Raw genomic sequence first — 20,209 nt, forward strand, 5'->3', positions numbered from 1 at the left:
GCCTTCACTGTACTTAGAATGGAATTTGTGCCTTCGGAGCAGTTTATACTGTTGCTATTGGTGCTGATAGTTACTTTGTAAGTCAGTGCACATTGCCCAAGAACAGTGGGTAAGAACAGAACTGGTCGTTGTTGTTTTTTTTTTTTATCAGGTGATTTATAGCAGTTTTATAGCATCTGAGCCAATGGCGTAGAATACGTAAGGGGATCAAGTCCAGGTGTTATCTGTGTAGAGAAGCTGGAGGAGCAGGTTACGGAGTGCACACACCGTCTACAGGATGAAAAAGTGTTCCATTCAGCTCTTGGCTTTGCTGCTGGTGCTTCAACAGGGTGAGAGGGATCTCTACCAAATGGTGGTTTTCCTCTTTTGGGGAAATATATATTTATATGATGTGTGTATGCCAAAATTTTTGCAGGAATATAATTATTGTTTTATATATATATATATAATCTATCTATTCATTTATTTTCATTCTCAGTTATGGTAGTATGAGTAAAGCTGTAAAGGTCTTTTTTTACAGGGCAAATCACTACAGTCCCAGTTGCATTTTAATCCTAACCCTAAACTAAAGAGGATTTTCAGTGGAAAATCAACTTTCATTTTCAATTTGATCAAAGACTAGTATGAGAAATGGTCTAAAGGAGTGTGAAATAAATTTCAAAAGTCCTTTAAACAAGTCACTGAGGCTGTAATTTAAGAGCTAACACATAAGAGAAGAACTGAAAACATATCTGGCATTCTGCAGCTTTTCTGCCTGAGAACACTGATATCTTCTGTTCTATCAGAGAACTTTGACAGGGAGGTGTTTTATTTCCCACTCCCCTTTCCTGGGGTGTGTATTAATGTAAGTGATATGAACTTTGAAGCCACCTGTCTGAAATCTGTTTAATATACCATGAGACAGCTTTTTCACCCCTTAACGGTTGTATGTAAAGACCTTAAATAAAAAAAAAACGCATGAGAATATTATAAGTAAAAATACCTTAACACAGCTTGTCAAGTATTTAAAAAAAGAAAAACTTTAAATATGAATTTTCCTGAAGGGTCATTTCCTACAGAAACACTGATAAATTCCTATTCTGTAATTTGATATTTATGGAAAAGCAACTTCAAAGACCGTAATTGGTAGGTACTATACATGTAGCTGTGGTCTACCATCAGAACTGCAGATGTACGACAGATTTGATCATGCCTTGACTCTGCCTTGTTCAATAGCTATAGCGCAGGAGGGCGGTGTGTGTGTGGGACCGAGATGTGACTTTGTGTGTGACTGTAGAGACTGCAGCGATGAGCAGGACTGTGGTGAGATATAAATACAGTTTAAATTATCCAAAACAAAACTAGAAGAGGTTCTGTGGTTCCTGAGGTAAACGACTCTCTCCTCCATGTGTTGTCTATGATCTGCTGGGATGGGACAGGTTATCGAGGGAGGGATTTTGTGTGTGACTTTGAGGATGCTGGTGTGTGTGGATGGAAGTCTTCTGAAGGTGGCTACATGTGGGAGAGGCGTCAAAGGGGAGACCCTCTGCCCAACAGTGGACCCTCTTCTGACTACACCATTGGCACATCTACAGGTAACGCCTGCCACAGTACACTTTATTTACTAGAGGAAAAAATAAAAGCGTATGCTGTAAAGGTATAATACATTTAATTGTCCCAAATCATCTGATAAATGTGTCTAAATTTAATATTTTCATTATCTACCTGTATAAGTCTGAAAGTAATAGGTTGTACCAGTTTCATCTCAGGTTTATTTTATATTTGTTGCAGTTCAATGCAGCCAATCAGACTGGAAGTAGAGGTGATTTAAATATATCAGTCTTAAAGGCACAGACTACAAAACCATTCATGTTGAAATAACTTTGTAAATGCATGAAGCATTAAGAAATAAATCATTTTATATGTTTGTTAGATGTTGTGTGTGTATATATATATACACACGTCTTGCTTACCATTCTTGGCACCCATGAAATATGAATTAAGTGTAATAGCTTTTTTTATAGACAGTGTTTTATACAAAAGAGCAAATCATAAAGAACATTTTAAAAATAAAAAGATGGCACTGGTGTAGGCATCCTTTACAGTAAATCAGTATGGAAACACATTTTGACTTGTGCTGAATCACCTGTGATAAATTGTCAGTGCCCATGTGACACGAATTCCCCAATGAATGATTACTTTAGTGTTTTTATTTTTTTAAATCACATTATTTCCGGTTCTTTGTCACAATAGTGAAGGCAAAGGAGCAGTATGAGGATATCAGAAGTGCTATTATTAGCAAAGGATATAAGGCCATCTCCAAAGATTTTGGTATCCCTGTTCACAATGTTATTAAAAAGTTTGCCAAGCATGGAACTGTCAAGAACCTCCCTGGATGTGGAGGGAAGAGGATGGCAGATGTCTTCGAAAGTTGGTGCGAATGGTGGGAAAAACACTATGTCAAACATCCACAGACATGAAGGCCCACTTGGAACCATGGTTTTGCATGTACCATACGCCGCACACTACACCAAGCAGAGCTTTATGGGCGAAGGCCAAGGAAGAAACCATTGTTGAAGAAAAGCCATAAAAAGGAATTTTTGGCAAAGAGAACCTAGACAAAACACAATGTCCAATTTTGTGGACTGATGAAACAAAAATAGAGGTGTTTGGCAATACACACCAACAGTTTGTTTACAGAAGGCGCAGTGAAGCAAAGGAAAAGATCACCCTACCTACAGTTAAGTATGGTGGATTATCCATATTGCTGTGGGGCTGCTTTGCTGTGTCCGGTACTGGAGGCCTTAACCGTATCATAGGAATCATGAAATCAGAAAAGTACTAAAAGACTTTTCTAAAAGGAAGACTGAGAGAAACATGTGTATTATGCTTTTGTGTCTGTCGTTGTGTAGGCTGGTTCATGGCAGTGACTCCAGTGGGGACAGACTCTAGCGCTGTCCTGATGTCTCCCATGATCAACCAGTCTGCCCCAACCTGTCGCCTTCGTCTCCGCTACTTTATATGGGACTCAGGTACACCCATACACCCATTAGCAGGCACTAGTTTGGGAATTATGGAGTTTGTTTGGGATTATAGCTTAGCAAGTGTGAGTATACACATATATATGACAAGAATAAGCCAAAATGAACTTTCTGGGCTCCCATTAAGCACTGGAACTGCTGCATTGCACCTTGGTATAGGTTCTAATATAGCTGAAGGAAGAAACACTATTCTCCCAAAGTTATTTATTCATATATTTATTTTTAAAATCATGGCAGTGGAAGGCCCAGAATTTCTCATATGTGTCTGTTTTTGTAGATATATTGTGAATGTGAAGGCCATTTATATTTTGTATATTATAATCATAGTCAACAAACCTTTCAGTGACCCCTACCTGAAGAAGCTAATATAATCATTCAGTATTCCCATATGTTCTTAGTGAATAATGCTTACCCATCCTTTATAAAACCCCAAACCCCAGGTTACACCGGCCTAGGAAACAGCTATTTGTGGGGGTCAGTGTGGCAGCCTGAAGGACAGAACTCTGTAGTGTGGAGGCCAGACAACTCTAGTGTTCGTGCATGGAGAGAAGCCACCATATTCCTTGGCCGCATCACCGGCCCATTCCACATACAGCTCCACTCCCAACGGCAAGAGGGCAGGAGGGGCGACATTGCCATTGACCATCTGGAGTTCTTCGACTGTGCTCTACCAGGTGAAGCAGATAAGGAGGGGAGAGAATGGCAGCTTTTCTTAGCTCTGCCCAAGCTTTAATATACACTGCGATACAGAGCAAGTGAACAAAAATATATCACAATTCTGAAAAACGTAAATGTCTTAATGCTTGAATTTTGCTAATATTCTTATCTGTTTTTAATTAATTGTATACATTATGTATGGTGTTTACCACCTTGAATTTTAGCTTGAGCAGTGTCTGTGTTGTTGAATGTACTCACTCACGGTTTCTCTGTCTCTGTGTCTCAGTTCCTGTAGCGGGTGAAGTGTGCGGCGCGGGGTATTTGGAATGTAAACGTGGGGGCTGTGTGGAGGAGCGTGCAGTATGTGATGGCACAGATGACTGTGGAGATGGAACAGATGAACAGGACTGTGGTTAGTGTCAGACTCTCAGATTGATTCTTCATCAGCGTTTACACCATGAATCATGAGTTATTGGCAGATATCACTGCAATCTGTTCAGGATTCTAAGAAGGTGCTTTAAAGTGGACCCACTGTGTTATTGGAAGTGATGGCCTCCATTTAGTACCTTTTAGATGAGTCTGAGTGGCATTTGTGATCCAGAACAAAAATGTCATTTCAGGAATATTACGTATTAATATTATTAAATAGAATTATATATTTATATAGAATAGTGAATTCACTGTACTTTCTATTTAGTATTTATTGTGCTTTTATTCCTTTATCCAATATTAATATGACTCCCTAGTTGCAAGACAGTACAAGAGCTGTGATTTTGAAGATGACCTGTGTGGGTGGGACGTAAGAACATTTTCCCGACTGCAGTGGAAAAGGACGAATCAGATGAATATTTCAATGTCTGAACCTCTGAGAGGACCTGGAAGGGACCACTCTACCAATTCTGCTTCAGGTACCTTTTAGGGTTGTCTCAAGGCGTACAGTACAAACAAAAACTGATTTTAAAAAAATTGGATCATTACAACATTCTTTGTACTTTATTTTGTCATTTCAGGTCATTTCCTGTATGTTACCAAGCCAGATGTGTTGAAGAATGATTGGGCGTCTTTTCAAAGCCCTAAACTGGCACCAACAAACAGCACACATCCTTGTCGTGTATGTCCTGTGATATTAAACTGATGGTATTTTAAAGATGCTGTCTATATAACATCAGTGTACCTCGTGTAGTTACATGTAAGGGAAATGCTAATCTGAGCTGGTGCCACAACGTTGCAATCAGCAGTTGGTGCTTTTGTTGGCAGATGGTGATGTACACACACCAGTTTGGCAGGATCTTTGGGGGCCTATCAGTGCTGGTTGCAGAGAAAGAAATCTACCCTGTGTGGGAGCGAGGAGGTTCTCTGGGAGATCTGTGGGTGAAGGCAGAGGTTGAGTTTGTCGTCAACAGCACATTTCAGGTATGTAACGCTACAATGTCAGTATACGACTTACCTGATGTTTAAATGATTGAATGAAATCAAATCCTCCATTCAAGCATCTACTCTTAAGGGGTCTGAAAACCTTTACATATACAGTGTACACTGAAAGTCTAATTATAAGTATAAGGATTTATGATAGCAAAGACATACTTAACAGTGATTACACTGGTCCATATTTTTTTTCTACTGGTAGCACTGTCATTGAAAAATTACTCTCTTTCCCTCTATATTAATCTGTTTGTGACATTTTCTTTATCTCTTTCTCTTCTTTAGATATTGTTTGTTGCTGCCATTAGGGATGAGGAATATGGAGGAGTTGCTGTTGATGATATCACATTGTCCCCAGAATGCCACTTGACGAATGGTAAACTAGTCTCTCCTGCTTATGTCTCTACCCTCTACTTTATATCAATGCTGAATGAGCCCTGATAAGCTGATGACAAGTACTTAAAATAACAATCCATGTGACTTTTTAGACTCGATGCCAAAGCCAACCTTTCCCAAAGAACCCAAACACCCCTGCACAGAGGCAAGCAAGATCTGCGACTTTCAAAAGGACTGCACGGATGGAGATGATGAAGCTGTGTGTGGTGAGGATACGTATAGTCATTTGTGCTGAATTATAAATAAAAACAAAATTAAGTAATTGTGTGAATTAACACAATTACTATGTATTTACAGTATAAATAATAGTCTATAAATGTTAATGTATAAATAAATATGACAGGTCTAATATATGTATGTTTTGTGAGTGTATTGTCTTTTTTTGTTTTGTTTGTTAATTTGTTGTTTTTTGGCCAACAGGTGACTTTTCCTATGATCAGGGCAGTACAGGCTGGACAGACATGAGTATAGGAAGCCAAGGCTGGAAGCTAAATCGTGAAAACAGTAACAGTTCCACCGGTAAGAGCTAGGGGCGACTTGTTATTGAGAATATGAGATGCTAAAAAGTTTCTATTTATCATGTTTAATAACATAATATTATGTTCAATAATGTTAAAATAATCTGGATTGATTGTAAATGTATTCAATTATTACAACATGCTAGTCTTCAGTTAGCATCCAGCTAATTAGTAGGAAACTATGAGAAATTATGCAATGTTAGAAGTGTCCAGAATCATAAACAGAGCTATCAATAATTCTACAAAAAAGACAGTAAGCCATACAATATTTGTGATAAAAATGAACAATAAAACTCTCTGAATACAGTATGCATTATAAATAATGTTTCTAATGTGACATTACAACTCCATTATAGGGGTTGTATAGAAGTTATTTGAGCTCTAATTTACGTGAGGCATATGAATCCTGAGTACTCCTCACTGGCACAATGGTCTAAGCACTGACCCTATCATCGGACGATTGCTAGTTTGATCCCCAGTGAGGCCTCAGCTATCTGAGGCTGGGAGTCCTGGGTAAGACAGCCATACTCTCTGGGTGGGTAGGATGGCCTTCCCTTACCCCTCAACGTAAGCCAAATTCTAGCCAGCACAGGCGCATATTGGCTTGCATAGCATATCTCTGTATTTAGCGTTCCCCTCCAAGTATGCAGCTTGAAAAGAAGCACTATTTGCCACATTTCAGAGGGCCCATTGGCTTGCTTTCACATTCCCAGGTGATTGGAATTGTATATGATTGGCTATCAGGGTGGCACTAGGACCAAGACCATATTTACTACAGAATTTTTTTATCTTGGAGTCTTGTTTATGTATATGATGTGATTTATATGATTATTTTATATATTTTATTTAATATAAATCACATACCATGATGTAATGAAAGTATATACTGAGCTGAGGTGTTCTCAGATTTGTGTTTCTGTGTGTGTGATTAGAGGTGTTCCTGTATGTGACTGGTGCCAGTGGTCAGCAGCTGACTGAAGCTCAGACACGCTCTCCTCTCCTGGGCCCTTCCGGTCCAAGCTGTACACTACAGTTCTCGTACAGTCTCACAGGAAATAACCCGCACACAGGTAGAATAAGCCCTTTCTCCAATCCCAATCTGCCCACCTCTAATTCTCTCTCCTGATTAAATGATTGAGCCGTATCTTATCTGAGCACATATATTAAATGAATGCTCCGGCTCTGTTTAATTCTGTCGTTTAATCTAGGTGAATACACGCATGGAATTTATTTTCGTGGCAAATTTGTTAATCAGTTCATCTCTTTTAACACGGATGCAAAAGGTCTCTATTAGTATACTTTGACAAATTGTTATAACAAAGACATACAAATGCTTTTATAAGTAGTTTGTTTCTTTAGCCCCAAGCCCTGGTCAGATATACTTCCCTGGTACAGTAAACGCTATACATTTCTATGTAATGAGAATAACACTTTAATGTGTATTTAGAGTTATTAAACAGCCTGTTTTCCCTTTTGCTGTAGGTGAAGTGTCTGTAGTTGTAGTAGACAGTGTGCTGGGCACGCTGCCTCAGATGTGGGAGTTTAGTGGGCAGACAGGGCAGGACACAACATCATGGTTAAAAGAGGAGCTCTATATTGGAGCCAGAAATCATCGCTTCCAGGTATTACATGTTTTGTCATATTTCTTCTTATATTTTCATCAAACCTCTCTAACTTTTCAATAGTTTTTATTTCAGACGTTCTTCTATCTGTCTCTAACAGTGCCTAAAAGCTTAGAGTTGAGATCAGATGCTCAAAGCTTGCAGATTCGAGGGCACAACTGGCCTAGTCTCACTAGATTAGTAGGTTGTTCATTAGCTGGTTTAGCAGATCTGAGCAAATGTTCACTTGGTTGAGGAGAAGCACTCTTGACGTCTTTGTGTGTGATTGTTGGAGTCTTAGCTATCAGGTGGGATTGGGCAAATTAAGAATATACTGGGTAAATATAACAGAGAAAGTGCATTTTAATGTTAAGGAATTAATCCTAAACATAAGGGAGAGTTAGGGGTCACATATAAATAAGTCCTTAAAGGAATACCTCAGTTCTTTCCAAACAAGTGTCTCACTGTTGCATCTTAGTATTAACAGTAATTTAGATGTTTTTTCTTCTGTTTTTAGCAAAAAGTCTTTAAGGAATGACACCATACAAATTGGCTTCTGATTTTCTGTGCTGTGAAAAAATCATCATGTCTCACTTTTCTTTTCTTTGTAAGCTGGAGTTCAGAGCTCGAGCTCAATCGCTGGACCAAGGCTCCAGAATAGCTGTGAAGGATGTTTATTATATTAACTGCCACCCCAAATACCTCCCTTCTACTTCTGATGGTGAGGGATCACATACCAAGTCCATACATAGCATTCCACAATCATCAATGTTATGTGAAGTTGTTTTACCTGAAAAACAGCAGCTGTTTAGAAGGAAGGATGTGTGCATCTCATTCATTTTTAAGATTAATGATTTTAAAGTATGTAGTACGTGTTCATCCATCCATCCATCCATTATCTGTAACCGCTTATCCAATTTAGGGTCACGGGGGGTCCAGAGCCTACCTGGAATCATCGGGCGCAAGGCGGGAATACACCCTGGAGGGGACGCCAGTCCTTCACAGGGCAACACAGACACACACACATTCACATCTACGGACACTTTTGAGTCGCCAATCCACCTGCAACGTGTGTTTTTGGACTGTGGGAGGAAACTGGAGCACCCGGAGGAAACCCACACGGACACGGGGAGAACACACCAACTCCTCACAGACAGTCACCCGGAGCGGGAATCGAACCCACAACCTCCAGGCCCCTGGAGCTGTGTGACTGCGACACTACCTGCTGCTCCACCGTGTTCATCTATACATATCTATCAATGACTTCTGTTTGGTCTGAATTTAATTAAAAGGCAGTTATAAATTAACAGCATATGGTGATTTTATTTACCTCGGTATAGACATCATTTTCCTGTTATATGTGTTTATGGTATGTGTTCATTTTGCAAACTGAATTGCTATATGTATTTTATTCTCTCAATGCTTATGTTTTTATTTATTTATTTTTTTGTTCTGTAACAAAAAATGTATTTTTCTGTATTTATTTTTTTGTTCTTTTTGTGGTGTAAAAGTTTATTGTTTAAAAAATTCATTTTTCCCCTCTATTCTTCAAACAGACCTTTCATGTAACTTTGAGACAGATATGTGCAGATGGTACCAGGATCAGACAGATAACTTTGACTGGAGTCTAAAAAGTGGAAGTGACCACACTATTGGCAGCGGTATGGATAAGACTCTGCAGTATTCATTTAAATACTTTCCAGTGATGTTTATTTGGGAACTAGTTCTATAAGTGATTTTATGTATTTTTTTCTTATTACATTCTATTCCCTTGAAAGGATAATTGCTTTTTGGCCATAATTTCACTTTTTTATTGTATAATTGTTTTCATTACAAATTGTTCGCATGTGTACCAACTCAAATACACTGTCTCATTGAGTAGTGTGTTTTCTCACTGGTTATTACTGTAATAATACCTTCTTTCAGGGAGAAGTATGGTGGTTGATATGTGGAACACAACACTGCGCGGTCTCTCTGGTCGTCTAATTTCATACAGTCAGAATTCACTGACTGAACACTGTCTCCTATTTTTCTACAAACTCTATGGCCCACAGACAGGTAAAAGAGAAACACTGTTACTGTCATAACAAAATCTTTTGTCTTCTTTAGAGAAGTAAACACAATAGAAATAACTTAATAATATGCTAGTGCCATTTGTCAAAACAATTTCACACAGTATAAAGATGCGGGCATTTTTAACAGAAAAAGAAATAATGTTATGCAGCTTGAGTATGACTGTGGTAATGGGGTAAATTGTTTTTAATGTCCTTCAGGTGCTCTCAGTGTTAAGGTGCGGCATACGGATGGCGCAGAGCAGCTGTTATGGACACGTGTGGGTGCTCATGGAAACCTCTGGCAGGAAGCACATTGTCCAGTGCCCCCACAGCTTACAACCTACCAGGTACAACCTCAGAAAATACAAGCTGAATTTCAGCAGTGCATAAATTCATTATCTCCAGTCACCTGTTTTATTTAATATTAATTGAAATGATACAGGGCGGCACGGTGGCACAGCAGGTAGTGTCGCAGTCACACAGCTCCAGGGACCTGGAGGTTGTGGGTTCGATTCCCACTCCGGGTGTCTGTCTGTGAGGAGTTTGGTGTGTTCTCCCCGTGTCCGTGTGGGTTTCCTCCGGGTGCTCCAGTTTCCACCCACAGTCCAAAAACACACGTTGGTAGGTGGATTGGCGACTCAAAAGTGTCCGTAGGTGTGAGTGTGTCAGTGAACGTGTGTGTGTGTGTGTTGCCCTGTGAAGGACTGGCGCCCCCTCCAGGGTGTATTCCCGCTTTGCGCCCAATGATTCCAGGTAGGCTCTGGACCCACCGTGACCCTGAACTGGATAAGCGCTTACAGATAATGAATTAATGAATGAATGAATGAAATGATACAGGCCTTTAACTATTTTATTTTATTCTAATTATTTATTTGCATCCTTCTCTTTTTTTGTATCTTTATTTTTTTTTTTTCTTATTCTAGTTTGGCTGGATAGAATTTGGCTAAATAATATATACAGCTCTCTCTCTCCCTCTCTCTCTCAGTTAGTGTTTGAGGCAGTACGCTCAGGTTTTGATGGTCAACTGGCTATAGATGATGTAGCATTTGTAGAAGGATCCTGCTCTCTGCCAACTATGTGCTCATTTGAAGGACACAAATGTGGCTACAGCAGCAGTGGAACCATAGCATGGGTTCATCAGAACTGGGACTCCACAAGAACAGGCCCAAAGACCGATCACAGCCTTGAGACAGAGATGGGTGAGAAAGAAAGATGTTTTGAACACACAGTCATCTAATCACAGACTGACCATGTGTTCACAAGTTTGGGGACACTCACTGCAATAACTTTATTTTGTTACTGTCTCAGTGCCTTCAGATCTTCACAAAACTGTTCCAACATCTAGTCAAAAACCTTTCCAGAAATGCATAAGCTGTTACCGCACCAAAGATGGCCCAACCACCCAATAATATCTTTACTTTCAGAGCAAATGTTGAATAAGCAGGTTTTCACAAACATTTATGTGTCTCTTTAGGCTACTACATGCTGGCCCACAGTGGTGTAGAGGTCCTTCCTCAGGGCAGTGTGATGACCCTCAGCTCTCCTGTTCGCCGTGGTGTAGCACACACTGAGTGTGTCCGCTTCTGGTACCACACTGCGGGACCTAACCCAGGTTAAACAGTATATATGCTTTGTAATTTCATTGCCCTCTTGCCAAGAGCCTGTACTAATATATTTGTGTCTGTGTGTCTATATCTTAAAGGTACTCTGAGTGTGTATATTTACCCTGTGAAGGGGGACAAGACCAAAGTGTTCTCCAGCAGTCTGAGTCAGGGGCAGGTGTGGCGCCTTGGCATGAGCAACATCAGCTGGCATGGTGACTGGCAGGTAAGGACTATGTTTGTTAAAATAAGCAGTGTAATGGGTAATAAGTCCAGCTAAAATAAGGGTGTATCCAGTGGCAGCTCCTGCCAATCTTGGTGATAATTAAGGTGATTCCTTCAATAGGTAAACTGAAACAAACTTGACACTGTCACCTCATGTTGAACATTTTTCCCTGACTCTTTATGTAGTAGTATTACCACCAATAACCCATAGATGTCATTCAGTGTTCTCCTGAATCCAATCCCCTATAATAGTGCACTATATAGTAATGGAGTAATAATGTAGGGAGTGTAGTCGAACACAGAGCCTTTGCAGAACCCATAGAAATTGCAGAGCAGCCTCTTACAGCTGGAAAAATAAACAAAGCCTGAACATAGAGTTCATCAGAGTGAACTGGGTACAGAAGGACAGGCATTGAACAGTTTCTATGAGTGTAAGGGCAGCAACGCTGAAAGACCTGCTACAACAGCAGGATTGTCAGCAGTGAATGATCCATCACCCAAAAAATTAGACAAAAGAGGTCCTGTTTGAATGGTCAAAGACTGAGCAATAATGAATGATATAGAGAAACTGATAAAGAAATATAGTGTGTAATTTTAAAGCTTTATAATGATGTTAAATGTTAATTAGGGCTTTATGAATTGACCAGTGAGTGTACAAACAATCTTTCTATTAATAATGGCTAGTTAAACTATTATCTGCATGTTAGTGATGTGAGATTTTGGTTGATTGGATGGTTTCAGTTGCAGTTTGAGGTGGAAGGAGCTGGAGGGAGGGACACTTACATTGCCATTGATGATGTTACCTTCTCAAGCCATAGTTGTCCCACTGCAGGTTTGGATCTACGTTAAATATTACTGGGATATGAAGGCATAAATAATCAATGTGCTGTGTAAATATAACTGCAGGGGGAAGATTTTGCAATGTCTTCTTTATATTGTTGTGAATTCTTTAGATGAAGTATGTGACCTGGAGCAAGGTCTTTGTGAATGGAGCAACACTCAGAGCCCATATCTGGACCAATTAGACTGGGAGTTGACCAACCTGATGTTTGAAACACATTACCCCACACCACCATATGACCACACGCTGGGAAACAAGAACGGTAACCTTTACTCTGTCTAAACATTTGCCCCTTATAATGTGTGAATTCTGCTATTTAAAGGTGAACCGGTTGAGGACACAGATCCTCAATTACACACCTTATACAATCTCGATTGAAAAATATGAAATGAAACGGGACGCTCTGAGGAACTGGACATGAGCTTAAGTTCACCTTGTTCAGTGAGTGACCTAAATCCCCCAACTGTGGAATTACATTTTCTGGATTGGAGGAACACTAAGCCTTACTTTTGGGATGAGGTGAGCTGCTGTGATCCAGAACTAATTGTCCCACATCAGTACCTGACTGCATTAGTGGCTAGTCACAGAAATGTTCTTCTAGTGTAAAGCCTACCCAGAAGAGTAGAGTCTATTACTGCAGAGAAGGGGGACATACTTCTTATTCATTCAGTCATTCAGAGTCTGCAACCGTTTATCCAGTTCAGGGTCGAGGTAGGTCTGGAGCCTACCCACAGGGCAACACACACTCACACATTCAATCACACTTCCAGACACTTTTGATTCGCCAATCTATGTGTTTTTGGACTGTGGGAGGAAAACGGAGCTCCCGGAAGAAACCCACACAGACACGGGGAGAACACACCAAACTCCTCACAGACAATCACCCGGAGGAAACCCACACAGACACAGGGAGAACACACCACACTCCTCACAGACAGTCACCCGGAGGAAACCCATGCAAACACAGGGAGAACTCACCACACTCCTCACAGACAGTCAACCGGAGGAAACCCACGCAGACACAGGGAGAACACACCACACTCCTCACAGACAGTCACCCGGCGTGGGACTCGAACCCTACCTGCCATCTGCTGCTCCACCGGGCCGCCCACATACTTCTTATTGATACCCTTAATTTCAGCAGAACAGTGGAATAACGAAATGTCCACTAACTTTATTATTCTTTTTTTTTAAGAGGCACAATATTATTGTTGTTTTTATTATTATTACTATTATCAATGCTGATTTGAACAGTCCTAATCATTTTCCCAGGTCACTTCTTGTTCCTTCCACACACTCAGCGAGACACTGCTGGTCAGATTGCTTGGCTTCTGAGCCCTCACTTACCCCCCACCAAAGGAACCTGCCTGAGTTTTTGGGTTTATCAGCCTGTTGCTGGTAAGACTGTAGATATATTTATATTTGTGTTTAAAAATCTTTTTAAAAATCTCTGCAATTTTTAAGTGAATATCTCCTATTAATAATTAAATATCTCATCTTCATTCTTTTTATTTATATAGCCCCTTGTTGCACAGAATAACCACGCTTGATTCTGATGTACAACACATTACACTTAAACACTGGAGCACTGATGCCATAGTGAAAATACATGAGTCTTCAAGAGAGAGTTAAATGACGATAATGAGGAGGTGCTTTAAACAAACTGTGGTAGAGATTGGCACAGTTTAGGACCTAAAACGCTAAATGATCTGTCAGTTTTCTTACCGTATTCAATGCAAAAGCTTTAAGATATTAAGGATTTACATTAATGTAAATCCCTGATGATCCCTGCTGTGGCTGTGTATGAGATAGTGTCCACTAAGTTTGTAGTCCATTACCTCTGCTTCATTTAGATTTTTTTTCTGTTGTGTATATTATATATTGAATAATCACATTTTAAATAAATATCTATGTCTCAAACATTGGCCACCAACACAGTACTTGGCAATCAATAATCAGTCAATCAATCAGTCAATGGATTATTACTAATACCACATGGCCTTGTTTTCCTTCTTGTGCAGAAGACAGCAAGTTGGTGGTGTGGAGACTTTCTGAAGGAGTAAAACACGAGCTCCAGAGTCTGAGTCATGCTGGAGAAACCTGGAGGTCTTTCAGTGTTAATGTCACCTCAGAGAAGGAGTACCAGGTGAGACGATTAAATCTAACTACAAACTTAAAAAAAAATTTTTGTGAAATGTTCACGTTTGCACTTGTAAGGCCCATTTTGCATTTCTCTACAGTCAACTGTTCCATATAAAATCAAAATTTAGTCTTGTAAATTTGTAGGGTACAGTTATATATAATATAGGGGAGGGTTAATAGTTGTACCATTGTAGTATGAGATATATTCAGTATAAATATATTTGCAGTGCATTAATTTTTTCTGAAAAAAAACATACACGTAAAGTTATGCATCAAAAGAATTGCTAGAAAGAAAAACTAATTTATTTAATTAAGTTAGTCCCATTTCAAAAGTTTTTGAAGTACCCCAGTATTTACATTTTCATCCTATAAATTCTTCATATATTAATTCTTCATTAAATTAAATCAAGCATGTTAAGGATAGAAATTAAAGGCTAAGCACCACTTAATGGACCTCCATGAATATTTCACATTATTTTAGTTACTGACAGATATAAGTATGAATTAAAATGAAAATAGCAGCTTAATTTGCTTTAAAACTGACAATATTATTAAACTGACGGAAAACCCGAGCTCGCTACGGAAATTCTTGAACGCAACCGTGACGTCACTGGTGGACAACAGCTGAACAACGCCGCAGTAAAACACCGTTATGACTGACTGTTATGACAGTATCTAGCTAAATAACCAACATTATTCATGACAATAGCCTAGCAATAAGCTAAACTCAAATTTAGAGGTACCGTTATTCTTGTAAATGTGATCGAAGTCGAACTCGAATTCATCCGACACTATAAACCTCCGTAATGCAGCTACGTAGCCGAGTATAATCTGAGCCACCGAGTTTAGCGAGTCAAGCTAACGTTAACTAACACCAACTAAAACAGGCGAAGTGAGTGTCCTTACCCTGTTTACCTCCATGTTACAGAGGCTCTTGAACACCTTTCGTTGGTGTCCTTACATGCCCATATTGTTGGAAAAGCGCCAGTGAAATGAGCTACAGATAACGGAGTGAGCGGATGGTCCTTTCCAAAGTGCCCGTTTAAAGTTGACAAATTTGTGCCATTTCTGCACAGATGTCCCACTGTACATTGAATGATTGCAGCCAAAAACAACACACCTTTTCGTCATTTTGTATTAAATTAAGTGCAACTTCTAGAGTTATTGTCCACCATCTACGTCACAGGCAAGACGCCTATTAGAGTTTCTGAACACCGTTGGGGGGGGAAACCAACGGTCTTTTAAACCTTATTCCCTGAATTAGTAAGAAATAACATGTTTTCTGACTATCAATAAACACAAGTTAGGAACTCAAATTCCACTGTATTTATTTGTTTGACACTTTCATATAGCTGCTGATTAGCCTTTAACAAATAAACCCATGAACCCATCTTGTATTCTTCCTACTCGATTCTGAACCGGTATTTTAATCTTTTTACAAATAAAAATATCAACAGATTGTGTTTGAAGGAGTTAAAGGAGCAAAGGGTGTTCTTGCTCTTGATGACTTTGGATACACTGTTGGGATGAACTGTGCTCGAGAGCAAACAGACCAGACCAGTAAGTGTCCTGCTTCATTTCTATCTTCCCCACTGTATGTGAGAAAAGGGTTTTTTTTTTTTAAATAAACAGCAGCTTATTGATGCTTTATAAAACCAGTACTTTCCTTTTGTTCAGCAAAACCACCAAAAGACAACACAGGAGAAATAGTGATCATTGTCCTAGTTGCCATTCTGCTGATTGTGGTACTGTGTGGATCTGTGGCCTTCTACCTGAAAAAGAGAAGAGCCAATGCTCAAGAAGAGAGTTCTAATTCTAATACAGGATTTACAAATGAACTGTACGATGAGGTAAGTGTTCGTCCAGCCTGCTTCTCCTGTATATGAACTGCATTAACTGTGCAGGGGTGTGGGACAGAGTGGTAGTAATCCCAGGACATTTAAGGGTGTGTTTTATCAACAAGAATTAATATAAATGTAGATTAGGAATCATTTAATATTTGTTCAACCATGATTCATTTTTATGTTAATCTCATTGAACTATTAAATTAACATTGATTAAAAAATACACTGCTCAAAAAAATAAAGGGAACACTTAAACAACACAATGTAACTCCAAGTCAATCACACTTCTGTGAAATCAACCTGTCCAGTTAGGAAGCAACACTCATCCTTTCTGGCTGATGTTTTTGGTTACTTCTGCATTTTGTCAGTGCTCTCATCCCTAGAGGCACTATGAGGTGGTGTCTACAACCCACAGAAGTTGCTCAGGTAGTGCAGCTCATCCAGGATGGCACATCAATGTGAGCTGTGGCAAGAAGGTTTGCTGTGTCTGTCAGCACAGGGTCCAGAGCATGGAGGAGATACCAGGAGAAGTGGTGGGGGCCATAAGAGGGCAACAACCCAGCAGCAGGACCGCTACCTCCTCCTTTGTGCAAGGAGGAACAGGAGGAGCAGTGCCAGAGCCCTGCACAATGACCTCCAGCAGGCCACTAATATCCATGTTTCTGAACAAACTGTCAGAAACAGACTCCATGAGGGTGGCATAAGGGGCCCGACATCCATAAGTGGGGCTTGTGCTTACAGCCCAACACCGTGCAGAGGAATCAGCATTTGCCATGTGCTCTTCACGGATGAAAGCAGGTTCACACTGAGCACGCGACAGACATGAGTCTGGAGACACCATAGAAAATGTTCTTCTGCCTGCAACATCCTCCAGCATGACCGGTTTGGCAGTGGGTCAGTAATGGTGTGGGGAGGCTTTTCTTTGGAGGGCCTCCATGTGCTAGCCAGAGGTACCCTGACTGCCATTAGGTACTGGGATGAGATTATCAGTCCCATTGTGAGACCATATGCTGGTGCAGTGGGCTCTGGGTTCCTTCTGATGCATGACAATGCTAGGCCTCGTGTGGCTGAAGTGTCAGCAGTTCCTGCATGATGAAGGCATTGATGCTATGGACTGGCCCCTGAATCTAATCGAGCACATCTGGGACATCATGTCTTGCTCCATCCACCAACACCACGTTGCACCACAGACTGTCTGGGAGGTGACTGGTGCTTTATTACAAACTGGGTGGAGATCCCTCTGGAGAACATCCGCCACCTCATCAGGAGCATGCCCAGGCGTTGTAGGGAGGTCATACGGCACGTGGAGGCCACACACACACTACTGAGCCTCATTTTACCTTGTCTTGAGGAATTTCCACTGAAGTTGGATCAGCCTGTAATTTGATTTTCCACTTTTATTTTGAGTATGATTCCAAATCCAGACCTCCATGAGATAATAACTTTGATTTACATTGATAATTTTTATGTTATTTTGTTATCAAAGCATTCCACTGAGATATAGGATGTGTTATTTTAGTGTGCCCTTTATTTTTTTGAGCAGTATATATATATATGTATGTTTTTTTAAGCCAGGGTTTAATTATTGTGTGTGTTGCCATTTTGAAATATTATACATTAACAAAGTTTTGAATAGATTGAGGTTATAGTGCTGTGCAGAAAAAGTATTTGATTGTAGGATTACTTCTAAATTTCAATTACTTTTAAAATTCAAAATAGTCTTGTGCACATGCCTTAGTCATAATAACAACATTTTAAATTAAAGGACAAGTACAAGGCAAGCTGATGACATGAAAGCAGATGGTTTAGCAGTTGAAAGTAAGGACAAGGCGTGGATAAAACTGAGATAAAACACACCTGGAAATAGGCTTGATTATATGCTGCTGTTGATACTTTTGGTAGGAATCTGAAATAGAGGGGCTTCAGTTCTATAAAAGCCTTTAAAACACTCAGCACAATCCCACCACTCACTGTTGTTCTGTGAACTCCAAAAAAAGTCACCATCAACAAATCCAGTGGCGTAAGATCTTAGAGCTAATCATAGGTTGCAGCATTGGTGTAACAGCAGAATTCCTATCACACGGGTACTGGAGCCGACCTTCAGTTCTGCTACTATGATGTGAACTGAATCTTTTGATACCGCAGCAAAACTCAATATCTTCATAAGACTCTAGTGAATTAATGAAATGAAATGTGACGTATTAGAATAATACTAATTTGGATGTAAATCTCACTTAAAAATATTGGTGCAGCTTGATTATATTTAGATTAAACCGTTTAAATTTGATCTAATTTAGTTCAAAGCACATTTTAGCTTTTATGCAACAGACCTAAGGGTTGATTTTGATTCAGTCCAGGTTTAAGCTTAAACACTAAGACTTTGGCATTAGTACAAACATTGTGTTATATGTGACTTATGTTGGCTTGCAGTATTTTCTGAGAATTAAGGAAACAATATAAAAATGCATCTTAAATATGTGTTTGAAGAGGCTACACATTTGGGAGAAAGAGAACAGTGGGGCCATCATTTTGTCTTTTGTCAAAAATGCAGCACATTTGAAAAATGTGTAAAGTGATACTTGTAGACTCTGCTGTGTTAAGTGATGTAACCATATGTTGGACATGAAGTGTAGTTTCACTCCGGAGGTCATAGTAGCATGAAGAAAGTACTGGATTATGACAAGTGTTTGGTGTCGCATCATCCCACTACAAGACAAACTTACACCAGACCTGATCTATACACTAATATACCATTGGTTGTTTTTGTCCCCAGGAGAATCATGCGACTATGTCCACCATCTCTCAGTAGGTAAGTGTCTGTTTCCCTGTTAGAACACTTTGTACAAACCTTCCTAGAAGGCTCTCCTCTTCTGTACACAATAAAAGGCCAAATGTTTGGCAGGTGAATCTCTCACTGGTTTGATATGCTTGTTTGTAGGTGCAGCAGGTGTCTGAGGCTGTCCTGGTGATGGTGCCACCTGCTGGGGTACTGATGGCCTTCAGGCAAATTATTAGATATCACAGCTGGAGAGCTGATTATGTTTGCTGTGCATACACATATTTGTTATTTCCCAATCCTGGTGACAAAGCATGAGCTGTGAATCAAATAGAGTTAAAATTGTTTGTTTTGCTATATTCTTTATTTCTAAAATGCTGAAATGCTGATGGCTTTAATTTAGCATTAAATTCTCGAGTGGTGTCCAGTCCCGATCTTAAATCTAGATTCCAGTCGTGTATTTGGTGACGTCTTAACGGACCGACCACATAGTTGTGATTTTATTTAAATTCCAGATTTAAAGATTGAAAGATATACATTTTTTTATTCATTACAGTTGGAATTTGCTCAGTGGAACAAACAGACATTTATTGTGATTGTTCGTTCGTATTGATACATTGCACTTTGTGTGTTATTTAAATTTAATTGTGTTCCTAATTTTTGTGTTTTCAAATAAATGTTTTGGGGGGAGATTTTGTTCGTCTTGACATTTACATTTACATTTGTTTCTGTGTGTGATAATCATAATGAAACTGCTAGTGCATTATTCCTCCCCTTACCTGGCAATCACCTGAAGTTCCCAGTTGTTCACCTAATTAAGTGGGTTGTGATGATTGGTGGTTGGGCTTTTGCCCCAGTAAATTATAACATTACACTGAGCCTGGTTCCTTGTCTTTTCATCCTACTGTACTATTGTTCATATGCAGGCTCGTAAAGCACATGCATTATAATAATTAGCTCCCTCAGATATCCAAGACATCCCAGAATGTCTGAATCCATTTGAGAAACTGAGGGGACTATGTATTATATTGAAGGTATTCATTCATTCATTTATTAATTCATTAATTTATCACCTGTTCGGTTGGTGCCAAGCCTCCCCAGAAACTTTGGGC

The 20,209-nt window shown here is 39.6% G+C and overlaps 1 protein-coding gene across 1 annotated transcript; it reads left to right on the forward strand.

Annotated features, from left to right (window-relative positions):
* The first annotated feature begins 31 nt into the window (after nt 1-31).
* On the forward strand, nt 32-19,903 carry mamdc4 (MAM domain containing 4). Its single transcript, XM_066646243.1, has 29 exons — nt 32-329; nt 1,216-1,302; nt 1,419-1,574; nt 2,892-3,011; nt 3,461-3,694; nt 3,964-4,089; nt 4,424-4,585; nt 4,688-4,788; nt 4,935-5,090; nt 5,385-5,475; nt 5,588-5,701; nt 5,916-6,014; nt 6,946-7,083; nt 7,496-7,635; nt 8,227-8,335; nt 9,171-9,275; nt 9,541-9,672; nt 9,888-10,015; nt 10,654-10,867; nt 11,143-11,280; nt 11,371-11,495; nt 12,236-12,326; nt 12,448-12,597; nt 13,608-13,733; nt 14,357-14,481; nt 15,935-16,037; nt 16,155-16,327; nt 19,095-19,130; nt 19,260-19,903. The coding sequence occupies exons 1-28, from the start codon at nt 278-280 to the stop codon at nt 19,128-19,130; spliced, it is 3,531 nt and encodes a 1,176-aa protein (XP_066502340.1). The 5' UTR covers nt 32-277; the 3' UTR covers nt 19,260-19,903.
* Nucleotides 19,904-20,209: the final 306 nt, after the last annotated feature.

The sequence above is a fragment of the Hoplias malabaricus genome, chromosome 15 (assembly GCF_029633855.1).
Source record: "Hoplias malabaricus isolate fHopMal1 chromosome 15, fHopMal1.hap1, whole genome shotgun sequence".
Taxonomy (NCBI): Eukaryota; Metazoa; Chordata; class Actinopteri; order Characiformes; family Erythrinidae; genus Hoplias; species Hoplias malabaricus.